General features: G+C 43.2%; 1 protein-coding gene across 4 annotated transcripts in view; it reads right to left on the reverse strand.

Annotated features, from left to right (window-relative positions):
- DNM2 (dynamin 2) overlaps positions 1 to 27,971 on the reverse strand; it is a 658,491-nt gene that overhangs the window by 105,661 nt on the left and 524,859 nt on the right. For all 4 annotated transcript variants that reach the window (XM_069231533.1, XM_069231530.1, XM_069231531.1 and 1 more), the window contains exon 19: positions 7,698 to 7,952. In XM_069231533.1, the coding sequence (XP_069087634.1) occupies positions 7,698 to 7,952 (255 nt within the window). The remainder of the gene's footprint in view (positions 1 to 7,697; positions 7,953 to 27,971) is intronic.

A 27,971-nucleotide genomic window follows, 5' to 3' on the forward strand; every position in this document is an offset into this window, starting at 1 on the left:
GGGGTTTTAGGGTGGGGCGTTTTTGGTTTTGGGGAGGGGGTGGGGGGTCGGGGTTTTAGGTTGGGGGTGGGGCGTTTTTGGTTTTGGGGAGGGGGTGGGGGGTCGGGGTTTTAGGTTTTGGGGTGGGTTTGGGGGGGTGGGGCATTTTTGGTTTTGGGGAGGGGGCGGGGGGGGTCGGGGTTTTAGGTTTTGGGGTGGGGTTGGGGGGTGGGGCGTTTTAGGTTTTGGGGAGGGGGTTGGGGGGGGGGGGGGGTCGGTGGTTTTAGGTTTTGGGGTGGGGTGAGGCATGCAGGATCAATGGGTGCCTGTTACTAATGACTTTACCAGGAATGCCTTTACAACGAAATATCGTTAAGGCATTCGTGGTAAAGGCATTAGTAGTAACAACTAGGTCGGTGTTCCGACCTCGTTGTTTAGGCACCCGTTGTTTTGTCAGTCGGCATTCCGTCGTACAACCCATTTATAGTGAGAACCTCAGTGAATGCAGGAGGTTTGCCATAGTCTGGAGCGGGAGACGACTGCATGGGGTGAGCCCGCCCTCAACAGCCAGTTGTTGTTGTACGGGAAGACTGAAACCCCAGCAGATAGGCACAAAGCCATCACTTTTGAGAACACACGAGAAGGGCTGGTAAGGCCAACAGAGAACACAGCAAACTTAAAGTGCTTGTGCCCCACCTTAAAGCGCAGGTAATGTCTGTGGGCTGGCAGCATAGATATATGGAAATATGCATCCAGGAAGTTCAGCACCACTATCCAGTCTCCAAGGCAGACAAGACCTGAGCCTATGTGAGAATTTGGAAGTTGTACTTTTTCAGGAAGTAGTTGAGAGGGCGCAGATCTAGCATAGGAAGGCACCAGAAAGTAGCAGGAATATCAACCACTACCTACTTCTGATTTAGTCACCCTCTAGACAGCTCCTTTGCCCACAAGAGCCTCCACTTCCTGACCCAGTAGGGAGAAATGGTCCTCCATCAGCCGATCTGAGGACAGTGGAATGGGTAGCAGGGTTTCCGTGAATGGAAGGGAATAACCTCACTGAACAATTTGGAGTACCACGTGTCCTAAGTTATGGCTTGCCAGTGGGGCAGGTGGTGCCTGATCCTGCCAACAACAGGTTGCCTATGATGTTGGGAGGGCACAATAAAGGGGCTTGGAAGGTGCAACTGCCTGGTTGTAAGAGGGTGATGGTGAACTGGGCAGACCTTTGGTCCCACATGGCTTGTGGGAGCCGTGTCCTCGCAAGTCTGGGGAGTCTGCTGGCTGGGTGGAAATGGAGACAGCTGGTAGCCCCTACCACATCCACAGAAGGAGTGAAAGGCAGAGTGTGGCTGGCATGGGAACATGGTGAATCCCAACGACAGGCGGTGACCCTACCATCTTTAAAGTGCTTGAGTATCTAATCAACCTTTTCGCCAAACAGATGACTATTGAAGGGCATGTCCATAAGGGATGCCTGGACATCCACTGAAAAATCAACTGATCTCAGCCAGCTGTGGCGACAAAGCACCACCAACAAAGCAACTGCTCTATCCAGCAAGTCTTCTGTGCCCAGTCTGCAATGTATCATGAACTTTGCTGCATCCTTGCCATCGGCAATGGCCTGAGTCAGGATGGTTTGGGCTTCCTCCAAGTCCATGAGCAACAGTTGCACAACTGAGTCCCATATAGAGTTGGTATACCGGCCCAAGAGGCACATGGTGTTCACAGACTGCAGAGCAACGCTCGTGGAAAACAAAATCCTCTTACCAAAGGAATCCAGCCTCTTGGATTTCCCTACCCAGTGGTGTGATAGTGAATGTGCTAGGGTAAACTTTGGACGTTGAGGCCTGCACCACCTGGCTCTTTGGTGGGGTGCTAGGTGAGGAAAGGTGAATCCCTAGGAGAGGGGCAGTGGGGGTGGGAAATCATCATGTGCACAAGAGCACCTATGCAGTGCTTGGCCCAGGCTCGGAGTAGGATATCAATTAGGGTTTCAATGAAACGGAGGAGTCCTGCTTGGGATGCTCCGTGTTGAAGCACCTCAGTCAGGACATTGGTCTTGACCTTCAATAAGAGCAGCACAAGGTCAAGGACCTCCACTGCCCTCTGTACCACCATGGCAAAGGAAGCCCCTTCTCTGTAGCAACACTAGGAAGAGAGAACAGGTCAGTGTTTGTTGAAGTGTACACTGGTAGCCACAAGTTATCCTCCACCAAGTGTTCTCAAGGGTAGTCAGGACAGCCATAAGGATCCTCAGATCCACCCCAGGCATATGCCTCACAGGAATGGTCAGAAAAAGGAGGCATTGTCTTGAACCCTGAAGGTCTTAGTCCAGCTGGTGTCGATGTCATACAATGCCTGTCCAGCTCCGTATCGCAGTCAGGAATAACTATTATGGGGTCGGCACTACTGGCCTGAACTCTGGTGAAGGTTGTGGATTAGCAACCGCAGTTTGTCCGGATCCAAAGGGCTTGACTGGCGGCAAGGTGAACCACAGGCAGAAACCCATTTGGGGCACCTTTTGAATTCATGATGCCCTATGATGCTCCAGAAGTGTCAGCTGGGCCAACAATGAGGTGCATAGCCTCATGAAAAACCTTCAACTGGGCGGGGGTTGATCCAGCTCTGGGAAATTCAGGGAGGCATGGAGTAAACGACCCAAAGTCTGGGAGGGAAGTGTGGGAGCAGGGCCTAGACTTGTGGTATTGTTCCCTTGCCTCTTCCGATGATTTGGACCTGCACGGATTAATCGACCAATGCTTCAACTTCTTGTTCTACTTTTTGTGTGACTTACCTGACGATTTGGATCTCAATGATGGTTGGAGGGAATGACTGAGAGCGGGCCCAGGACCTTCCACGTGATCGGGACCTGGAGTGGCACGGACTTGTCTGGTGTTGTACAACCAGAAGCTTCAAAGCTTGCTCCTGGACTGCTCTGGCTCCAGACACCATAAACAACCCAAGTGGGGGTCTGTCACAAACATCCGTTTTCGTACGGAACATATCTAAGGCACACTTTAAAGACTTGTTTGGAGGCATCCAGTCCATTGCTGACCAGATTCAAAAACAACTTTTAAAGAGGTCGGGAAAGCTACCATCATTTTCACCATCACCAACAGCATATAGACCTAGCAGCTGCCCAGAAGGTCTGGCATTAGCTGTGCAAAGAGCAATGCTACTATCTAATGTAGATACAAAATCTTGGGTTTTTGTATGGCAGTTCTTATTGGGAAAACGTATTGACAATGGAAATACAAATAAAAGTTTGGTTAAAAGAAGATAAATGATGATGAATCCCAACATACATAGAATAGAAGTAGACACACTTACAAGTTTGAAAAGGGTACATTTTTGTAAATGTACCGACTTGCCTGCCTCGCTTACATTTAAAAACCATTACATATAACCCCATTACAATGTGGCAACCACTCTCATGCAGAATGCACACAAAAACCACGTGGCGACACTAACCTGGGATACAAGAGGTCCCCCCTCCCCCATCAAAACGGAACATTTTCCCAACCGATCTGCAGGCCGAACACACAGGAACTGAGACCACCAGAGACCGGGATATGAAAAAACAGAGCTTAAACAGTCCCCTGGCATTCCTCTACAACATTGCATAAACTACGGATAAGTAATAAGAACTTTATCTGTAGTTCCACAGCACCCACGGATACATTAAATTAGAACGCGGTGCCTTCTTATTGGTTTACAAAAAGCGACCACCTATGAATAATGTAGTCAACACACGACGTGAGACAGAGACCGAGGTATGGTACAAGTTGAGCTTAAACAATCCCCTCATATTCCTCTATAACACTGCATAAACTGTGGAAAGATAATAAGCACTTTACCTGTATTTCCTACAGCAAAGACCAATATTGTAAATTGGAACGGAGTGCATTTTAATGGTTACTGAGTGGTGACCAGTTATGAACACTGTAGAGTCTGCATATAGGACTACATTACGAGGTAGGTATAGCATTGCAGGTAAATCAATATGAATCACCTTGGACCTAAGTAACTGCAGCAAGATAATTGTCCTGTGTGCTTTAACTTTCTTAGCAGAAGCAGCTGAAATAAAATACTGAGGGGCAAACATCCCACCCACTTACACTGCCACACCATACATAAATGGGGAAATGCATTTCATTAAAACAACCCTAAAGTTAGACACCTACTTCTTTTTTAGAACTAATCAAAGGCATGATACCATTTTTTCATATAGCCTTGCCTCAATTCAAACCCTGACGGCCTATTGAGCAAGGTTGTGAGCCCCAATCTAACCTTTGAATGATTATGTAACCTGCCTTCATGATAGGCAGACAGACTCTGCACGTGTGTACCAGACAATAAGAAATACACTAGTTTTACTCAGATGATGCGGATAGGTATATGCAACACCTAAAGTGATTGCCCTTTTCTTAATAGAAGCGAAGTTCCAACCAGATAGATTACAATAAAGCTGTTCATTTAGTTTGTTTCTGACTAAATTGATGGGATGGAGACAGATGTAAGAGGAGCACTTGTAAATAACAGCTTAGGACTTGTTAACAATATTATTTATGGACACACCTAGGTGACTGTTGTAGGTTTTTATGTGTTTAGGTATTTTGTGCTGAGATCAGAATGATAAGGCCGAAACCTATCAACAGTATATCGGAGATGTTCCATCCAGAAAGTGGAAGAACTATATGTTTCCGTCATAGCAAGAGATAGGCCTATAAAGCAATATTGGTCTTTCTGGAATAAACGGGTGGATACACTCTCAGGGGTACCTTGGACATTATACAGAATTGAATGCATACATATTTTTAAGTAACTTCTGTGAAAAAATGAATGATCATATAAGAATGCTATTTATGGTCCCAAAGTCGAGTAAGAATGCAAAGGCAGTACTGTGAAAAGCTTATAAAGAGTATGTCTTATAGTTAAATCTGTATTCCAAATAGCGACCAGTGGCACTATTTGCATATTATTCCTAAAGAAAAGCATTCTCAAAAACACAGTCCCTATCCAGCATAGTGAGAGCAGTGGAGAGTAATCTGACAATTTCTCCAACATAGCCAGTCACTCTCTACTGCTTGCATATGTCTGCCATCAATGTCGGTGGCACAGAATGAGAAGTCAGTGTCTGGTACACTCAGGGATCAGGGTTACCGATGAGACAAACTCAGAGGAACTGGCCTGCCATTGGGAAGTTGTTCAGAAAGTAGTGGGGCAGTCTTGATAATATCCAGCATAGCCTGATGAAAGGTCGCAACAGTACAAGAGCGAAAGCATCAGATCTCAAGCAGGTCAGTCAACACAATGTGCGCTTTTAATTACTTTTTTTTTTTTTTTTTTAAAGAATATAGGCCTATGTTGAGAGTGGCTCTTTAATTGGTAAATCTGCATTTTTCTTGTGCTGAAACTAAGAGCTAAGCATTTTTATGTGGACCACTAAAAAAAACAACAACAAAAACTACAAGACATACACAGTGGGGATTTTAGGCCAGCTATATTCAGTATCTTAAGGATTAACTGATTAACACTAATATAAGCAGTTTACAGTGCTAAGAAATTGCAACTATTGAAGCACTTACAAAATCAAATTATTATTAGTTGTAGTAATATATATATATATTTTTTAAATACAGAGCTTGGTACCTAGAAACAAACATATTTAAAAAAATATGCCACCTACACTTCTCCCCCCCCCAAAAAAAAACAAACACTGAAAACACAAACTAATCCAGACATTTACCACAGGTTTTACCACAGCGGCTTTTGAATTATTGCTGTTACTATTAATGTGATTACTATGAATACTATCACTAATAGAATTATAATTATTGTATCCGTACAGCCTATTGTGTAGACTAATATTGAGACAAAGAAGAGTCTGCCCATGTGCTTTTATGAGGCTGTACCAGAGGCGTGCCGAACTATTCCTGGGCAAACAGGTTGTGTCTGAGAAAAAGGAGGATCTGGCTAAGATTATGAATGTTTTGCCTGTGCATATAATTATGTGCTAAGACAGAGGTTCCCAACCTGTGGTCCGGGGAGCCCTGGGGGTCCGCAAAGCCTCCTTAGGGGTCCGCGACGGCTTAGAAAATGAAAATATATCAGATTAGGTCCCCAGCTTTCAGTAATGACTTAGTCGGGGGTCCCTGGATTCCAATAATAATTTACTGGGGGTTCTGAGTTCCAGTAATGGTAAAGAGGGGGTCCATAGAAGTCAAAAGGTTGGGAAACACTGTGCTAAGACATTTGATTCTATGTCTAAACATTTGAGACTATGTCTGGAAATACGATAATTGTACTTAAGAATTAGATGGTTGCTAGTATGACGACATGCCGCTTTGCTGATCACTGTTGCACCTCAGACATACAGTGCAGCATCCTGCTTTATATATTGGTGAAAACTTAAACAGTGTTATCTACTTTAGCATCTCTATTATTATAGTAACTTGCTTTTATAGAGGGCCTTTCAATTTCAATTATATCACTTCCTGGAAAGTTAACTATTGTTAGGTATCATGAGATCACTTTCTGTGATGTCATAAGGGGCATGTCAAAGAGTGTGATGCAATTTCTGCTACCCTGGCATTTTCATAAATCAATGTACATGAATGCGCAAAAAAACAGGAACTTATTCTAACATTCAAGTTGACACCTTATATATTCCAATGTCATCACATCTTGATCGGGCAAAGGTGCATGGAACTTCCTGTGATGTCATTAGGGGCACGTCAAAGTGTGTGATGTCACTTCTGCTAGCCTAGTATTTTAATGAAACGAAAGACATGGATGAGCAGAAAAACAGGAATCTGTGCTAGTATTCAAGTTGATACCTTAGATATATATCCCAATGTTCTCACATCCTGAGCAGGTGAAGATGTATGGAGCTGTGCTGGATAGCAATTACTGAGGGAGGGGGGGAGGAGGGGTGAGGAGGGGTTGGAGGGGTTCCGGGCCTAGTCTGGGGCATGAAAGATATTTAGAAGATGAGGAATCTGCTGAAAGCAGTAACTGTCATAAGAACAGTAAAAACAAAATAATAATAATCATTTTAATTTTAGTCCAGGTGAGCATTTCACTAATCTGCATGAAATTAAAACAAACCCTGAAACAAACATTGGCCATCTTTGCCTTCTGTTATTGAAAATAGCAGTGCTTTTTAGAGCAATTCTTCTTGAACCACTGGAAAACATTTTGGCACGCATAAAAAAAACTCACAACGGGTAATGTTTAGAGTGGCCGAATAACGCCATAAGTCATTTTATGTACAGCAAGCTGGTTATTAACGATGTCAAGAGAAGAGACTGGTGACACTATAGGATCATACTGCATGGCTGTCTATAAAGCATTCACTAAATGCACTAAATGGCTAGTAAGCTGAACTGCAAAATGAGTCCGAAATGTGGTCAAAAGACATTGTTACTGGATTCGTGTGGTTTGTTGGGAATATAACGTCGTTTTAAACTGCAAACGCATTTTCTTCCCTTTTAATTGAAAAGGCAATGATCTGTTTCAAGACCTCAGGGGGAAGAGAAAAGAGAAGCTTGGAGAATTCTAGAATTTTACCACTGTAAACAGCACACACCAAATAAGTTGACTTGAAATGGAAAACAATAACCACTATTGGACGAATCTGCATGCCTACCTTTGGGACATGCATATTAGTTAGTGTATTCTTATAGCCAGGAGTTCACAGATGGAGGAACACTTACCTAGGCACACCTGGAGGGATACCAGGTGGGATGCGTGCTGGCCGGTTAGGAATCTGAGGGGGTGCAGAGAAGGGATCCTGGTTAGTTGTGATGAAGGGGCCCTGGCCTCCAGGGCGTGATGGAATGGGAGGGGCCACGAATGCTGATCCACCAACAGGTACTGGAATCAGTGGGGGTCCAGGAGTAGGACCTCTGACTGCTGGCGGTCTGCCCGGTGGAAGCACTGTGGATACAGGTCTTCTCTGAGGTGTCGGGCTGCAAAAATAAATAAAAGAAAAAAAATGGTAACACAACTCTGCTTTTTAGTCCTATTTTGAAAACTTTTCCCAGCATAGGCCCCTTCACTAAATTATATTCTTAGAACTCGTCCCTCCGTTTCTCCCAGAAGCAAGATATGTGATCCTCAAAAACAATGAATTTTACAACCTTACCATCTAGGCGACAATCCCAAGCAGGAGAACGACTGCTACATGCAAATAGCTTTCCTGCAGCATGCAATCATCTCCAGAAACATGTTTGCAGTTCCTACCCGTTCTTGGAGAGGAGTCATAAAATGCTAGCGCTGTATATTGCTGCAAAACTGTCTAGAACACTTCTCAGCCTTTGGAGTTCATGCTGGAGCATAAAGACAATGTTATACTTCTATATGAAATCTCTAACCATGAAAGGCAAAAGTTAACTAACCAAAGTGCAAAATCCGTGACCTATACTGTATTGTAATAGTATTTATATAGCGCTTACTACCCCTGACGAGGCACCTATATGCAACATTAGGAAGGATTTAATGTGTTGCACTACACTGAGGTTTCCATCGTCTCTACCTCCTTGCCTCACATTCCGGTCTGAGACAACCAGGGAGGATGAGTATGTTACAGAACCATTCATATATCATTTCGAAGGCACAGAAAAAAGATGAAACCTTGCTTCACGGTCCCAATTAACCATTTGCACTGAGGTTCCAACTGTCAAATACACGTTTCCCAGTGCACAAGATTCAACCATCAACATGAGTCTGGTGAAAGATCCTTTCAGATCAACCTACTCTGCACAAGGAAAAAGGCGTGCACTAGTCTCGAACTGTCCTGAACATAGGATTAAAATCCCCCTATAAAAAGACTTACATTGTATGTATTTTATCAACAAATATGTAGATGGGATATTACAAAAATACCTACTTGTAACTCCAGCGCTACTATCTTTTTCAGAGTCCATTCTTGAAATTGCCAACGTAAGGGTGGGATCCCCTGGATGAACAAGGTTTAACCACATGCGTAAATAATATCATTGTAAACTACTATAGAGTAGATGTGTGACCCGAACTTGGTCTAAACTCCTGCAGCCAGTAAACTCTACCGTTCTCCGAAGCTCCAACTGTAACAATTACGTAGTACATGCACATACGCTAAATGAGCCTCATTGAAGGACAGGAGGCTAGGCAGAACATGAATCAATGCCAATGTTGGAGAACTGTAGTTCTAAGTAACTTTTTCTGCGCTGCCGCTGGGTCTTACATAGATTTATGTATGTTTCACAAAAGACTAATATGGCAATAGTTGTAACTCTAGTGGAAGGTGGAAAAGAGTCCCAGCTTATGAGAAGAAGGAGTGCTTGCCCCACAGTCAATGCTGCTCTGGAATGTACATTAAAGCAATAGTGCCATCTTGAAGGAGTGTATAGTCCTCTAAGTTCCTGCTTTACAGCTATCACTGGCAAAAAGAGCTGCTGCTGCTGCTATACTGCTGGTAAACTGAGCTGTAACTTTGCCAGGGAGTTTTATGCTAATGCGAGAATATTCCACAGACATACATTAAACAATCCATCTCGATATGCCCTGTTTTCAGGCGATCTAACTTAGCTAAACAGACCATAAGGCACAGTGATTTATACTAATCGCTGAAAAATCTACATCTCGTCTAAACGTAACCATTCACTGAAGGAACCAAACGATCTCTGTGCCTAAGGGAATAATAATGCACTTCCCTCTGCTGGCCAAACTCGAAGTATAGTGATGACTCTCTTATTAATAGGATGCTGAGTCCTCACCCACCCTATTTATAAATCATAAACCAACTGATGACAGAAGAAGAGAATAACGAAGCCTTGTTCATCTCCTTATGTGCTGTGAAGAGGCTGAGAAATTAACTGATGTGCAAGTTTCGTTTAGGCTTATCCTGGCCAAGTGCAGAACAAAGGAAGACATTTTGGGACATTTAGTATGGATAGAAATGATAAAGCATGAACATATTTACAAATTTCAAATCATGCCCATTTAAAGGTGTACGTCTTAAAGAGTAACAGTGATGTTTGCAAAAATCTCCTTGCACTTCTCTGAATACTGGAACGAACCAAGTTCTAGATGAAAGCAGTCAGGTTTGTAATGTGTAAAGCCTGACGGTCAGAGTGCAACAATTGATCCTAGTCTCCTGGAAACACATAAGGACTAGGCTTGAACTGACTGGACTAGAGTTTCTATCAACATCTTCCATCCATAGCTCTGAGGGCAAATCTATATATCTATGGTGGTGACCTTAGCATTATGGTGCAAGGCTGTCACTTCATCTTGCATAGCACTCTGGCTAACAGAAGAACTGAGGGGAAAGAATAGAACTCATGGAAACACATCCGCACTTGCCATTCTGGTCGGTTGTAAACCGATCTAGCTGCAGTTACCACACCAGTGGAAAAGCAATGACAGATGCCTGCTGACTATCTCCCACTAGTAAGTGGACATCTGTGGCATGAACGGTGCATGTGAACAGGAGTTAACTGCTTCCAGAACGGTGCATGTGAACACGAGTTAACTGCTTCCAGGACGTGTTCTGTTGATATGTGTACTATGTTGTAGAACCCAGTGCCAAACCGATGAGCTTCTATGGAGGTAGCGGAGACCTTTTTCCTTTTTGTTTCTGGATGTACGTTGTAATTGTGTTGATGGTACAAATCATACAGACCAATATTCAAGTATCGAGTACTTAAGGAAGAAAGCCCTTGAGAAATAGTCGTACTACTCCCTTCCTGCAACCTTCTGTGCAACAATGTCCGCTCAATCATTGGATGGGTAGACTTTCTCTTCACTTGTGTTCAAAGTTGCTCGTAAGTCCCAGAGGTGAAAGAAGAAAACATCACTGGGCTTGATAAAGAATGCTTGAGGTGGATACATCATCTTTCCTCACCTCGAGGCACCTGTTTAACTATGGAAACATTTTTAACGCAACAACTACCCGTCACCTTTGGGTCTTGGGATCTTAATAATCGCAGTACAAATTCCCAGTCGAGTGGAGGGAAAAGGGGTAGGGGTGGGGGAGGGAGTGGTGGGGAAGCTCCTGGTGCAGTCTGGGTGAAAACTTGGTATTCACCACAATTATCTTTATTGAAGGTAACTATCTTTCTTAGGATAGGTATTTCATCCTGCAGAATCCTCAAATTATGAATGAGCCCCAAACCCATATGGAGATGAGACTGAATAGTGCTGATCACCAAAGTCCTGCCAAAAATAAATAAATAAATAAAAGAAACCCTGGCAAAGTAACAGTTACTGCATGCTTGAGCTGTAAGGCAATCTTTAGCAAAAGTATGTAAAGATAACCACATGGTAGCTTGGCAGATGTCAATCAAGGGACCACCTCTGGCGAGAGCCATGGAAGCAGCTGTAGCCCTGGTGGAGTAGGCATTAATGCGAGCCGGAGGATCCTTCTTGGATTAGGTATAGCAGATTTTAATGGAAGAGATAGCCCAATGTGAAATGATGCTCTTGGTCACTGCTTTGTCCTTCTTGCCTTTGGTGAAGTCTACAAAGACCAAATTACCCACTCTACCCTATTGCCTGGAGTCGATCTAGCAGAACACAACACTCTGTGTTCTAGTCTGTGAAGTCACTTCTCTTTGTTGGAATGATTAGGAAAGAGTAAAGTGGTGTGAGGGACTGGCCCTTATAAAAGAGATATGCCACTTTAGGTAGGAAAGATGTGCAGGTGCCAAGAACCAATTTACCCGGACAGAAAACTTTGCATGGAGGACTTAGTCAAAAGTACTCAAAGCTCACCGACCCAATGAATCAAGATCTCTGCCGCTAAGAAACCAGTTTACAGGATCAGAAGTAGAACTGCCAAGTAACTGTGCGTCTGCTCGAATGGAGATGCCATGAGTAACGTAAACGCAAGATTAAAATCCCACAGAGTAATAATAAACAGAGGAAACAAGTAAATTACATCATGCCACAAGTGCAGACTTTAAATAAGAGTGGTTAGGGAGATATAATAAGACAGATAGGACATCCAAATAACCATTTACAGGAGCCCCTGCAAGGTCCTGCTGGGCAAAGACACTGAAGCACAACACATTTGAAAGGGTTCCAACCTTCCAACTTGCAACACTGCACAAACCTATTCCAGAAGTCTGCATACATTGATTTTGTGCTTTCTGGAAGCTAAGATGTCCACACCTGAGGTGGATGTTTGAAGCCTCTAGTTGGCACCAGTAAACATCCCTTTATTCAAGTGCATTACACTGGCGAATGGGATGAAGGATGCGGCCACCCTAAGACAGCAGGTCCACCCTTAGCGAGGGAACTAGACATACATTTCAACAAACTGGTGAATCAAATCCTACTTGCCCAATATTTTCCAATCAGAATCAGCAACATTTCCATATTTGGTCTGTACAAGGTGACACTCTGTACACATTTTCCTGCACCTTCTGTAGGAGTCTAGGCAGAAACAAGATCAGACGAAATGCAAGTAGAAGTCCCTGTGACCAAGGCTCTTGGGAAGACAGTATCAGAATTTAATATCACTCAACAGAGTAAGCTCGATAAACTGGCAAAGGAAATGATAAAAATAATGAGCAATCGTTAACAAAACTATACTTGAGTGACAATTATTAAAAACATAACGAGACTGGCCACCTCATCAATAGGAGATAACGACACTACACTAGATACGTGACTTTCTCCAATATTTCAGTATCTGACAGTTTAGACACTGATAGCACTCCTTATACCAGTACTTCCATCTGTCCTTCCAAGTCCTACTAACAAAGACACACCTTTGTTTTTAGGCAGATGTCAGGGCGCATGGGATGAACAAAAAGGCAGGTGAGGTTGCAAGAAAAGCAAGGGATTACCATTCACAAGAATCTCACGAGGAGCACAAGACCTACTTTCAGAACTTCCACTGGTAGATGAATCCCACATCACGCGCAAATGATTCTATCACTAGTACAGCAACGTCTTGTGAAAGCATGACACCTATCTTTAGTATCTAGGAAGATACACATACAGCCTCCGAGACAGCGTTTTAAGCATGGGTATTTCGTTTCTCCCTTCCACCAAACTAAACCTTTTGAAGACTAAGACTGAGATTCAAAAATGTTTAGGGTGGTTAGACTAAAGCACTTCTTTGGAAATGACGACTCCCCAAACAATAATGTTGGTTTTAGACTACCAATACATTCTCACTCTGAGATACTAGCCTTTCATAAGGTGGTTACCAAAGAGATGAAACTCTGCAAACAGATAAAATACATTATGTTACCATATTTCTCATTCAGAGACTACGGCTACACATTTGTGACAGAATAACCTTAACACATAAGCCCGCTCATAAAGGTGGTGGGATTGTTATTCAAAACATAACTAACTAGACGAAATCCTAAACTTGCTGACAATAATTGCTACAAGAGAATAGGTCATGATCCCACTGCAATATTCAAAACGTCTACAGATGACCTAACTAATCCAGGTACAGAAGTGGGGTTCCTCAGGAAATATGAACAAACAATGTCCACGCATTCCTTTGATTTATACTTTACCAGAAGTACATAGACTACAAACCACCCCCAGGCACTGTGTGTGGGGTTGTCGCTATGTGAACTGCGGAATATGCGGGGGTTTGTGGCCTGGGACACCATTGGAATATCTAAAGTTGGAGATCTACAGTTGAACAGGGACCTGATGCCCTTCTTCTCACTTCAGGGGGAATATCAATTAAACCAGAACCAATACCTGAAAGAGGTACAAACTTGAGGGACAGATTAGTAAGAGACGCATTGCTCAAATCCAGTGCACTTAGCATCAATTCACAATCAGGTCTCTTGCTGTATTGCGACAACATAAGTGTGGAGATGTTCAGCGTGTAATTACTGTATTGTGGATAAGACCTTTTTCCCACAAGATGACCAAAATTGAATTAAGATCTATTACGAACTGCAACTCTAAAGAGGTAATCCATGCCATATGGTGTCAATGTGATATCCTACGTAGACCAGACTACACAAACGGTTAAAAAAAAAAAAAAAAAAAAAAAAAAAAAAAAAAAGACATTGCAGCATGCAACAAAGAAGCTGCATCACGTCTAGAGTGACAGAAGCTCCCTTGGTTGATCACTACCAACGCTTACAACACGCAGCAGATAAGCTTTGTTGGCAAATAATCAAGCATGTACTTCCATACCCACGTGGTGGCCAACACAAAGTGTTATCAAAAAAGAAACTGAAATGGACTGAGTTGACAGACTACTGAGAATGGATTTAACAATGTTGAGGATTGGAGATAGACAATGCCATTTTAACATTGCCTGTATGGAATATCTCAATTAACTTGTACGATGCTGCAAATTCCCTTTTTTGTATAGGATTTTTTTTTTTTTTTTTAAATGATCTTCAATTACCTATGGAGCTATGTTGAATATGTATAATACAGCTGCCTGGATACAGTGAATCTGCCTGCAACTTTTTATCCAGGATTATCCCATTGGTCTACCTCCACTTTGTGCTGCCTTTCCCCTTGCGTCCATCATCTATTTCTATTGAAGTTGTTTTGCCTTAAGTGGCACTTCATGGACTACAAGTCTAACCTTTCATAGTCTACATACATATTGCTCTGGTGTAAATTTAGCATGGCTCCATGATACGTGACTGTTTATTTCTTACTGCCTTCGAATACATGACTATTTTTGGCCTGAACTCCATCGTCTATTTCTATTGTAGACTCCAAAAAAGTGCACTGCACTTTCTACATATCCTGCCTGTGGTCTTTTTAAATATATTTAGCCGTAGTACCTATTTAGCGTGGCTTTGAAATAGGCAGTTATTTATTGTTGCAGTCTAAATGATGATTGTATTTGGAGTGAATTTGTCTCCTCACTTGTTGGACAAGCGTACCTGTCATGTCAGCTCCACCTATGCATATACATGATGGAGCACTGAGCGTGTGCGTCTTAATTGCTCCACTGTTGTTTTGGTGCCTAGTAGCTGCTGCACCAGTACGTTGTTTGGTAGCTGCTGCATCATTCACTTGATGGTAGGAGCATTCAATTGTTTAGTGTTCCAGTGCTATTCAGTTGTTTTGCTCTTTGCTTTTTAGACTGGCCTGAATCAAGTTATTTGATTATTCACTGATCCAGTGTTGCTGGTGAGTTGCTCTGCCGGACGTTCTATGTGCGTTCGAGTTAATTCTTTATTTGGTGTCTCAGACTACTCCTTCACACTTTATCTGTCTTAAAACCTCTTTTGGGGTCAGGCAAGCTTTTATTCTCGGATACTACCCAAGCTCACTATGTTATAATTTTTAGTGTGTGCTATGAGTTGGGTGGATTCACTTTTGTTTCCCTGCCATTCATTCTAGTCTTGGCATACCAGTGACAAAACAAACACATTGATGGTTAATATTCCTATTGGCACTGTTCTCATTTCTATTTTTGATGCCACTGGGTGGACAGTCATCCAATATGCAGTTTTGGTTTAAGTGGGTCCACTACCAGCTGTCTGGACTTTTCCTAGTTCACCACACCGCAAGCTTCTTAAGTGGGCCCCCCTATTAAATAGATGCAATACTTGCTTTCCTGTCTGCGCCTTTCCCGAGTGTGGTTTGGCACACGCCTACACTCTATAGGTCGTGATTTGCTTGTGAGCCACTGCACACGGAGTTGACTGTTGAACCATGTTTTCCCCGCACGAAACTGATATTGATATTTGTATTTCCATATTCCTTCAAAACTACACTGTTTACCCTGAGAGTTTCTCATCTGTACGACTGTCAGCTAAGTGAGGTAGGATCTATATTGTTTGTGCTGCTACTACATGATCAGTTTTATGTATGACAGGACATTTTTAACTGTGTCTTGGATGTTATTAGGTTGCCCCTCCTTTGTCCTAATGAAGACAAGTGTATGCATTGTTGGATGGGTTGAAACATCGAGGATTGAGCGTTTGACTATTAATCCCTTGTTGCATCAACACATTGCACTTTTAGATTGAATAATTCTACTATGTGCTCAACAATGCTTTTGGAATGTGGTTCTTAATAAACATTTGCACACTTTTTGCACCATTGTCACAACTTTTCACTGCGCCTTTCTGGAGCACCTTTTACATTGTTCTTTCACATTCTCACAGTAGTTAAAATGTGTTTTGACTGATTCAACTGTATGCATTCATAGAGATAAAAGCATAGGCCCATTAAGCTCCTCCAGATAGCTTTGTTTTTATTATTTTTATTTGTTTACGCAACTGACCTAACCATAAAGGCATCCCTCAGGGCATTATTCAGAGGGACATGTTTCGCACAAAACAGAAGACTCTTTCTGTTTCCAGTCACAGCCGATAGATGCAAGCACGGACACTAATCTGGAGAGGATCATTTCCATTACTTCAGGATGACTTTATCCCTCACTTTCCTCAGCGGTAAGGAGACTCGGAGCATCTACTTTCACAATGAGGGTGCTTACGAAGTGTGGGACCAACAAAAACATGCCCTGCTGCTAGGCCCACTGCCACAGATTAATCGTCTTCCAACGCAAGGACCAAGGCCCAGACACAGTTCGGTCTGTTGATGTAATAGAAGGTGGTGGTAATGTCTGACATAACTTGAATGCAATTCCCTTAATTCGAAGGGAAGCCTTCATGGCGACACGGATGACTTAAACATGCCTGACTGTGTCTTGAAGGGATGGTTTAAAGGGGTCAAATTACTTTCCTAAACGATAACGAACCAACCCTTTCCACTTTGCAGCATAGCAGACACACATGGTGGTTTTACATGCCTCGAGCAACATTTGAATACACCCCTCTGGAACTTTCAGGTAACCAAACCTCAAGACCACAGGTGCCAGATTACTAGACTTAATGCCTGGGGTACGAATATCTGAGCTGACCCTGGTGCTCAGTCATGAGATCACACATCAGATGCAGCTTTTCACAAGATGTATAGACACTTCCAGATGTGTATACCACTTTTGCTTTGTCCAAGTCAGTGCCACCAGAATAAGGGTAACTGATAGTTGGCTCATTCCCCTTACAACAAATGGAGATAAGCTTTAGGCAAATATATGTGACCAGTTCATCTATAGTGGACTCTCATTGGACTGTGCATGTGGGTACCTGGAAGCAAATGTTTGTCATTTTGCACAACGGCGAACAAATAGATAGTGGGAGTGTCCCATTTGTAAAAGTACTTGGAGATTCATCTCCTATAAGAGGACTTATGTTTAACAGGTCCTCAAAATTACTGTCCACCAATGGCAGGCGCTCCAATAGAAGCCGAATGTGATTCCAAATGGCCCAATGACAAATCTTTTGGGCCAAGCCTAACAACCTATCCTCGTGCTTTTGGATGTAATACATCACTGTCAAGTTGTCCATCTTTATTAAGGATGTTTGGCAATCGGAGCATTTTACAGTCTCATCATTGGCAAATCTGATTGCCATGGATTCCAAGTAACAGATTTGACAACCTTGTTGTTCCTGCATCCAGGTACCCTGAACAGTCATGTGGTTGAGAAGTGCTCCCAACCAAATCAGTGACACGCCCATGGTAATAGCCACTTGCTGCAGAGGGTTCAAAAAAGGCCTTCCCAGCAACAAATTTGTGTTCCACCTTAGCTGACTGTGTTAAATCGTGGGCTGTAAAAATGTTGTATCTTCCCACTGATCATCACAGCGTGTGACCACTGCCTTGTTAGGCATTTGTGCAGTGGAAGCAGGTGCAGTCATGCATGTGGCACTATTACTAAGCATGACACTGTCACCCACAATAATTTCATTACCATTCTCACCATAAAAGGACATAGTGTCTGAAAAATAGACAACAAGATAGGGCTCTAGATAGGGATCCTCCAGAGGGGCCAACATAATAATCTTTCCAAGGATCGCGGGGTCATGGTATGGATCATGAAGATCCTAAGAGCTATCTTGGAGGGAGTCAGTGTGGTCTGAAGGAGTAGACAACTGCGCCTCTGCGGAGGAGGTGGAATTCAAGGCTGAAGAGGTGCTGGTGATGACTGAGGTGTAGGGAAATGGAGCTCTCGTGGGAGAACTGGGGGGCTTGTCCATACCCTTTCTGTGATTTGGGCAGACCTCTGGCATCTCTGATATCTGCTCCCTGAAGGTGAGCTTTTTCCTTTTTTTTGTGTGAGGAACTCCTCCTGCAGGGATGTTCGAGCTAAAGGTTTCCTAGTGAAGGTATGAAAATCTTTCATTGCCTGACATCTGACACCCCAGGGAGCTCAAAGGTAAGTAGGATTTCTCTCTAGTCCAATATCTGCATTGAGTACTGTTTTGGAGGCAGCATCCAGGTGGGCTTTGGAGTCAGTGCTTCTTGTGGCTCACTTGCAAGCTTGCTGCCTGCCTCCCTTGGCAGCAGTTCTCCACCTTGACGGGAGGGCACTTTCGAAGACAATGCCTGGGAATGTTGAGCTTTCTGTGAACGTAGTGGAATAGAGAATCAAGGGGTCGTTTTTAGCCAGGGGCCTGCGCGCTGGTGCAAAGGCAGTTTTTCCTTGTCAACCTACGATACATTGGAGAATAAGGCTGGGCTTTGGTCTCCCTGCGCCAGCTGCATGCTGAAAACCCAGTCTCTTCTTGCTCGCTGCCCACAATATGCTTGGTTTCTAACAGGTCAAGTGTCTTGGCAAGTCTCAAGACTGCATGTTGTTGTAAGCCCAGCAGTGTGTGCATCAGTAATTGATGGTCTTGTTACACTGGAATGCCTTAGCAGGTTGACTTCTCATGCTCTGGAGACAGGCAGAGGTTACAGATTACTCTGGTCAGACAAGGGAAATTTGTTTTTTTTAATTTAGGGTTGAGTTTTCGCCACAACACCTTCCCCTAACAATCAACAATCACTCTTCATATAACTTCAGCATCTTCCAGGTGGTGTGCTGAGCAGTTCAATTTGAATCATACGTCGTCACCAGTCCAGTAGTGTGCAGTGCATGACTGGTGGTGAATTCTAAATGGCTAGCACCGAAGGTCACAGAGAAGAAGTTGTCAGTCCTAGAGTTGGAACTGAAACTTTCAAACCCGATAGCAGACAGAAAAACACAATCTTTGGTGGAGTCTTTGTTTTGGTACATTGTAGGACAAGGGAAGAGTCGCCAGGCAACTTGTGACTAGAAACGTCAAAACAACTTGTAAATGACCATGCCCAGCACCAAGTAACAGAACTATGCAAAGTATGTGTATTGACAGGCCCACAAGCATAAATTATTAAAGCAGTTCCCAAAGAGGTCTTTTTTTCTGTAACCACACTGAAACAGGAAGAGAATTCCACAAGGTGGGAGCAATAAATGAGAAAGCTCTGTCACCTGCTCTTTTCCTTGAAAGGGGGAAATCAGCAGAAGGTGCAACTTCTTCCTTTGAAAAGAAGTAGCACACATGTAACTCAGAAGCAATTTTGGAGAAAATACAGGCCCCTTTCTGAGGTAGCCATAAAAGTAACAACACTTTAAACTGTATGTGACTTTCAACTGGAAGCCAATGAAGGATACAGCAAGCTTCAAATGAGTTGATCTCGGTGAAGGGTGAAAATCAGCCTCAGCGTGATTCCGTATAAACTGCAATGTTTGCAAAGATTTAATCATCAGCCCTCAAAAAAGGAATTTGCTTAGCCAAGATGTGAACTGTTAGCTGAATTGGTCAGATGGGCTCCAAGGTCATTAGGAATGAAAGGCAAGATTTTCCTTAGCATTTTAAGTTGGAAAAAACAAGACATGAAGACCGTATTAATCTGGAGAACCATATTTAGATTTGTATTAAAAAGCCCAGGCTCTTAACTTTATTGGCTGTGCTGAGGTCTCAGATTAGCTGGCCATAAAAAGGGTGCCCAGGGTTATCTCTCCCAAATTACAGGCTCTCGGTCTTAGATCAACTTAACATCTCAGACAGACACAGTTAAACTAATGGAGAACTGAACAAAGACAGCCTATCAGATCATTATGAAGTTCTTGGGAAGGTCTATCCAATTGTAGGATTAGCTAACTTTCATCTGCATAGGATATAATCCAGAATCTGATTCTCTGATGGGAGACAAATAAATGTTAAAAAGAACTGAGAGAATTGAGAGATGAAACAATAGCAATCTAAATAAAGAAGTAGCAATTAACGCTAGTCAAAAAGGTAACATAAGAGAGAACTTTCTGTTCTTCAGAAAGGATGGGAACAATGTTTAAACTGTAGCTTTAATTCATATTTCAAGTTTCCTGACCAGGATCGTATCAACAACTGTTTTAATAGCATTAAATGAGGTATGTGAGACTACTAAGGTTCAGATCTATTCTTGGGTTGTTACTAGGGATACAAGATTGGCCGATTCAGTTCTAAATTCCATTTGGCATTTTTCCAGGAGTTCCTGGTCTTTTTAGTATCCCTTCAGCTACAGTGCCAAAAGTTTTTTCCCCCTAAAATCTTGGGAACTTCCAGCAGTGAAGAGATTGCTCTAGAGTTAGTGACATCCAATTGATTAAAACCAGCTTTTTCAACAGTTGCTTAGCTACAGATTCCCTCCAGACTCGTGGCACTATCGTACTACTAAGTGAAAAGTTCACAAAAGAGGAAATGACAGGATAATATGGGAAGAGATGGTTTTAAAAATCTTAACAGGACAAATTGCATTAGCTGAGCTCGATTTCAGGACACTTTGAAAGTCTCTGCATCTCCAACTCATCCAAAGACGGGCGATTGAGATGTTTTCCTCTAAAACAGAGGTAACAGGAACAAACAGTTGGAAGAAAAGTGTGAAGATCTTGACAGTCGTTCTAGGAGAGAGAACACTTGTATACTATTTATTCCAATTACAGTCAAGGTGAAGGAAAAGATGAAAGGGTACGCAGCAGCTCTGTTTGAAGGTGGTCAAAGGGGATGGGAAACCGACAAACAAAATGGAGAGTGGAGAAACGAAGGAAAGACGCCAAGTTCCCAAGAGATTTCCTGGTGGACTGCATTTCTTTGCAGTTAGGGACTATACTGAAAGCGGTTCAGGAGTCAGAAAAACATTGCATTTCTAAGAAAAAAGGTCTATCACAGGATAAAGCTTAAACAACTATCACTCTGAGAAAGACACTGAAGTAGATAACACTCAATGCACAGAAAATTCGATATGGGGGAACTTTAAACTTGCGTTAATGTTTGAAATGCAAAATAAATAATATGTGGTGAATGTGAGAAAGGGGGCAGGAATGCTCTTCACTGGGATAATCTGGCAGGGGAGCAGGGCGAAAATGCCAAGGACGAACAGGAAGTGAGATGGCCATGGGGACTGCCTAACACAAAACACAGAACACAGAAACAAACACCTGCAACAAAAAACAGACAAAAGGGGAAACGGAACAGAATCGTCTGAAGACTATTGCTTGTTTGCTCTCCCATAACAGGGTGCAGAGCGATGTATTACAACTGTCATATGGCGAAGGCTAACTCCAAGTAGGTAATTACATACCTACTGAATTGAATTATAAAATGTTTCAATGTTCTTGAGAGTTAGAGAGGAGTTTGACTGTGCATAGCACTGTAGGATGGCAGACTGGGGGAGGATCTTCTGGATATTCAGAGAGTGCTGCCATGACGTCCCAGATTTCCTAACAAATGCCAGTAGGGACTTGCCACATTCTTGTGGGAAGGAAAATGTGTGAGGAAGGCAGGATGGGCATAGACCTTGACCGAGGACAGATTATAGGCTTGATGAGTGAACCGTTGGAAGGGATCATCTAGGGAGAGGAGGAGAGACTTCATGATTGGGTGTTGAACTCCATTCTTAATATAAAGGCGCTGAATGCCCCTAATAATATAAGTGTGCAGAACTTTAGAATGGAATTAGGCCTAAGCTGTGACTTACACTTTATCCAGAAGATACACTTGCTTATTATCAAAGATCAAGGTCATTCGAAAACTAAGCAAATACAGGTGTAGTTCCTTGACTCTGGGAAATGGAGGGTGGGGTGACTGTAATAATAGACAGCCTTTTTTTTCCAGCATGAAAGTGTTTTGGAGCGGTACAAGGGCAGTATATCATACTGAAGGACAAGTGGGAGGATCAATTACTCACACTGGCTTAACTTCTTATATTAGTTGGCAAAAATAGCAAAAGGCATATAACTGGTAGGACTAAAACATGGCAATTGTAGAGAAGACAGACAGGTCCAGGAAGGGAAAGCAGGTGGCTGGGGTGTTGTCAAAAAGCCAAGAGGAAATGGGGCTTTTGGATATGTGGAAGGCAGTCCACCTTTTCACAAAGGACTACTTGTTCTTGCATGCCCATGGGTCTAACAACACTTTAGATTATGTTCTTGTTTCCAAAAATGTAACAGGTGATATAAAGGGCATTAACAAGAAGCATACGTCTCACAATACACCCCTGCGAAAGGGGAGGGGGATTCAGATGTTAGGATGAAACCACAAGGTGACTGGAGATTCAATGACAGAGATCAAGTGACCGAAGATGATCTGAGGGAAGAGATTAGATCATACTTTGAGATAAATGATAATGGAGCAGTATCAGCAACTGGGGTATGTAATGGCTTTGAGGTGATTGTTCAGAAACAGGAAGTACCAATTTAGGACAAGATGAAAAAATATAAGGTACAGTGAACACGAGTTAGAAAAGATACCAATGCACCAGTCTAGGGTCAGACTTGCGAAGGTTGAGCGTGATGAGATTACAGCTAAACCCATCACTCACCAACAATGCTGAAAAAAGTGCTCCTATGTACACAAAACATTTTATGAACAAAGTAAAAAAAGAACTGTTCACAAAGACTGACAGCAAAGAGACTCAAATTACACAGTGAATAAGAGATTGGATTGATGTGACCCAGAGCCTTGAGGCAGTAAAACAAACTCTTTTCCAAAAAATGTATAGAGATCTACATGCTGCAGAAAGAGCAAATGAAGTACAAAACACATATATGTAAGAGATACAAAAATACCCAAGATACCATCTACTGTAGGGAAGGAGATGCAAAAACAAGTTACCTACCTTCAGTAAAACAAGTTACCTACCTTCAGTAATGCGCGTGGGGATATTCTAAATTAAGTTCCTCACCTTAGAATATCCCCAGGCGCCAGACTGGATCCAGAGATCTTTCTTAGCAGAGCTCCTGCGTGCTGCTAGGTAGCGTCATGCAACTCCATGCTGGCTCCATACCACACTGGATGTGACGGAGTGGAGCTGCATGTGAGCTTCATCCCTGTGCATTTATGTTAATTTCTTGTCTTTTCCTTTTCTGTGCCTCAGAAGCAGAGCATGGACAAGGATAATTTCCTTACCTGTAATCCTAATTCTTTTTTTTTTTTTTTATATAATTCTTTTTTTATTGATAGTAATTATATTTTTAGAGAAACACAAACAGATAATCACGTATAATCCCTGTATAGAAGTTTACTGAGATACATTATCACCAGTGTAATGTATAAAAGGCAACGTATAATCAGGTACATAATGGTTAGTAATGACAAGCAGTTGTGGCAGGGAGAGAGTTAGTGTTAAATGGGGTCATCGGAGGCAGCAAGAGGCATAGGGTGTGGATATAGTGCTACACATTAGCACCCAAGTGGGTGATAGGTAAGAATATTCCCAGTTAGCATTCAACATAGTCCGGGGGTGTTAATCTGTGTCAGAAAGATCTTGCAATGCTACATAGTCCCTGAGCGGATCCTAGTTACTTTAGGGGAATATCCAATGAAATCACAAGCATTGAATAATCCCACCCATGTGCAAGATCTTAAAGCACTTTTTAAAAAGATGCATTCTGTGTATCATCTTCGTCTTACTTCAGAAAGGCCAAGAAGTACATATGACACCAGACTACAAATTTAGCAGCCTAAGAATGGTATACTGCCTAATTCCTTAATTTATTTTAAAACTGGAACAAATACATAAAATTGAGAAATGTTACTAGAAAGAAGAAAGTGACATTTTAAACATCTTTCACAAACTTTTTCCTTCTAAAGTGAATGAAGGGTAATGTTAGGACAATGTAGCATAGCAGGCTGCAGCTATAAGTGAAAAACAGACACTGCACCTTCAAGAGTTTCAAGTCCTCCAGTGTCCTGCCATGCCCTGTAGATGGCAATTACCTCAGTTCTTTTTGCACTGCAAATAGGTTTTGAGCATAGACATAATTTATATATTCCAGTGGGGAGGTGGAATGGAGCACTGCTTATGATTTCAATGGTGCTTCCCATGAAGGTGTACCAAAATTACAGGTAAGAGAGTTTCTTCTTCTTCAAGGGGATCTTCACTGATCATCAAACACTGAATAGAATAGTTAGCACATCTCAGAATTTACGATGGGCGAGATATCCATGGGCCTAAGCAAAGAGATTTCTCCATTAGGTCTTGGACATCTGCTCTTGAATCAGAATCAAAACAATAGTGCCTCGTGAATATGTGATGTGTGAACATACAGCCAAGATTGCTGCTTTGCAGATCTCAGAATTGTGAATATTTCTTGAAAAAACAGCAGTAGCACCTTTGCCTCTGGATGAATGGGCCTTTGGTCTACCAGTTAAGGGTTTGTTAGCTTTTTGATAGCACAGGAGTACGCAACAAATATCCATCCAAATTGAGGTTGCTTTGACACAGCAATCTTGGAGCATAATGGATCACAGCTGACAAATAACTGTTTGGACTGTAAGTCTCTCGTCTTATCTAGGTAAAACTTTGGAGCTCAGGGGTGGTCTGCAGACAAGGTGGCAGACATCACTTACTAGTGCTCCAGCACTGTTACTCTGCCATCCATTATAATTATGCCAGATATAGGGCTGATACAAGGCAATGAAGAGTGAATAAAGATGAGGCTGTCTTGAATAGAAGCAGTTTGGGTTTCCCGATGGAGGCTTTGGCAGATAGCCCAGCAGCACCTCAAGCAGACTCTAGTGTGTGCAGCAGCCATGAGGGGCAAGGGACCCAATCTTTGCTCGGGGCAGTGCCGCCGAGATTTGGGGATTATCAAGGGAGTGCCAGGTAGAGTGGGGGATTCTGAAGAGACCCCGCCCTGAACACAAAGGCAGAGTGAGGAAGCTTTTGGGCCACGCAGGACATTCTTTCCCAGTCTAGGGTGATCTGCAGCGCAATCGTGGTTGGAGCTGGCTGGCGGGAGAGCTCTCAAAGAAGAGATGCTGGGAGGTAGCGTCGGAGCCAGACCTCAAACATTAATAGAGAAGCAGGTACTACAGAGACAATCGTGGCACGGAGACTGCCCAACTAGATGTGGGTGATGGCGCTATCAGATTAGAGGGTCAGTGGGGGGGCCCCAGGCTCAAGCATGTGAGCGGTGCGCAGCATGGAAGGGTCACACAGACATTCCCAATGCCCACCCCAATTGTGGATCTCATTGATGAGTAGCGAGCAGGGAGTTACAGTTGTGATAACAGCACTCGAACCATGAGGTGAGGCATGCAGACAAAGGCTATTTGAGGTGAGGTGCTGCAGATAGCCAATGTGGCATGGGGTCTGAGTTGGGTGTGGAGCCTGTATTGGGGAGTGATGTAAAGGAGAGCCCCTGGGGCACAGTGGCCACCCCATGAGGTTTTCTAAGGGCCCCATTTGGGCCTGGGGTGGTAGCACTTTGCTTAACATGGGGTCATGTTTGGGAGGCACCTATGGATATGATGGATGGAGCTGCTTGTGATCAGCCAAAGGTCCCCATTGATTGTCTGAAGGAGTTGGAGAGGTCAGCACACAGACTGCAACTGGGTCCTAGGGAAGGGAGTTAGACCTGGGATCGCTTCCTGGCTATCTCTTGTGACCTCTAATCTCAGACATAAGTGATGTTGCTTGAGGTGGGTTCAATTTTTAGTGGGGGTCGGGGGAGGCAAAGAAGGTGGTGAGGCAGCAGTGGGTCTGTCCAAGTCTACTGCTGACTGCTCATGCTGCCCTGGAAGTGTGGCGTGATGGGTCAAATCTTCTGAATGTCCTGGAGAGGTGTGTGTGCCCACTGCCTCAGCAATGAGAGTCTGGAGGTATCCCCCAACCCCCTTTTTAACTTCCTCAGGACAAATGCAAAAATGGCTAAAGATATAGATAAATGCTTCCTCAAAACAAGGGAAGATGGACACGTTCACCAAACCCCTTTATCAACCCAGAGGAGTGGTGCACACCATCAGAGCAGCCAAGGCTGATCAAGCTTGCTTTGGAGATGGTGTATCCTCAAAAACATATGCCATTCTCAAAGCAATAGAATCCTCCCAACAGGTCCTTGAAATCAAGACAGGTGAGGTGGGGGGAAGATGAGGCACTCCTCAGACAGGATTTTCTTAAGACATGGGCCAAGTCACCAAAGTTGAGACCAGCATCATGGTATTGGAGGATACAAAGACTCCATCAGACTTTTCAGAAGTTAAAATGTTCCACAGGAGAGATGGTGGCCAGAGTAAAAGCAGCGGAGAGTCACTTGAGACAAAACATTTGCTTTGTGGGGTTTCCAGAAGCAATGGAGCGTGCAAACCCAGAGACGTTCCAAGGGACATGGTTATAATCCTTTTCCCACATGGCCAAATTTCACCCTCTTGTTTGATAGAAAGGACACACCAGGTGGTCATGCAAAAGGCTCCCCTTAATCCCCCGGGGCCCTGCCTCAGGCTGTGATTGCCCACTTCTTGAATTAGAGAGACCTCATCCCTAAGAGTCAAGGGCTTGGCAGAAGTAAAGCATTATTCCCATATGATTCTCATCTTTTCTGAGTATGCTAGAATGGTTTAAAAGCAGAGGAAATCCTACCAACAGGTGAAACAGAAGCAGTGAGTCATGGAGATGAAGTGTATGCAATTATCCCTGCCAAATTAAAGGTTATACATCAAGGGAGAACATTGGTCTTTGAACATTCGGATCGTGTCTGGGAATGGGTGGAGAAGCATACTTCTTTGGTAGAGAAAAAGAACGTTAAAGGAAGGAAGAGTTATAAGAAGAGGTGGCACTAAGGTTGAGAGCAGGATGGCAATGACCCCGCAGGCACTCTGGAAGGAGACGGAAGCCACAATTAGTGGCCCAACTGGGTGTTGCCATGGACAGAGGGGGATCAGACTCTGACACAGACTGTGGTGAAGCCTTCTCAGGCAGCATTTCTAGATGGCACTAGACCCAGGCGTACAGGTGATTCCCAGCCAGGCTAGAAGTAAAGGAAGTGGTTAGTGTTTGACTTAAGTATAGTTAGGGAGTTTTAATTTTACAAGACAACAGATCCATCTAGTTATGAAGTGTGAATTAGATGGTAGCTGTGGGGGTTAGTCTTGTTGAGGTTAGACTTACTGAGGCAAAAGAGAGCATGGTATTAAGACCCAATTTAGATGAGTTGGGCAGGTTTGTTGCTATAGAGGGTGCACTGGATGGAACCCCATGGAATATATTTAGTATATATGTGCCTTCTTCCTTGGTTAGCAGCACTTTACATGAGGTCTCTGAGGCACAGCATTGCATTGCGCCTCGGTAGCTATGCCCATAATAGAACAGAACATCAACTCTATTCAACAGAAAGACATGGATTTAGGTTCCCTCTCCTCTACTGCTAAATCACTGATCTTGGACAAATGAGCAACCTTCTTGAAGCTGTTCGGCGTGTGTGGTATCAAGGAGAGAAGTTCACACACTATTCAACCTCATATAATTGTTATTGCTGAATTTATAACGTTGTCCTGATCACATTGTGCCATGTACTTGCATTCTACCTGAGGGTGTAAGCCCATGAACCAGTTGAAACTGGAGGGGGAGTAGGGGGATGGATGAGTAAGATGTTAGAGGTACCTGGCATCTCAATGAACGGTGGCTGAAAGGTGAGGTATTATGTGGCTTCTGTGATACGATTACTGAGCATTTTGAGACGAACAGACCCTCTGACGTCCACTGTTAGCTTACAGAAGTCTTTAAGAGTTACCCATGGTAAGGTTTTCTCCTATGTGAGAGGTAGAGAATAAGATAGAGATGAGTAGATTATATAGCTTGAGCGCCAAATCCTAGAACTAGAGTTTAACAGTCCAGCTGGAAAGACTATTCAAACAGCTTTGTCGAAT

This window comes from Pleurodeles waltl, chromosome 4_2 (assembly GCF_031143425.1).
Source record: "Pleurodeles waltl isolate 20211129_DDA chromosome 4_2, aPleWal1.hap1.20221129, whole genome shotgun sequence".
Lineage (NCBI taxonomy): Eukaryota > Metazoa > Chordata > Amphibia > Caudata > Salamandridae > Pleurodeles > Pleurodeles waltl.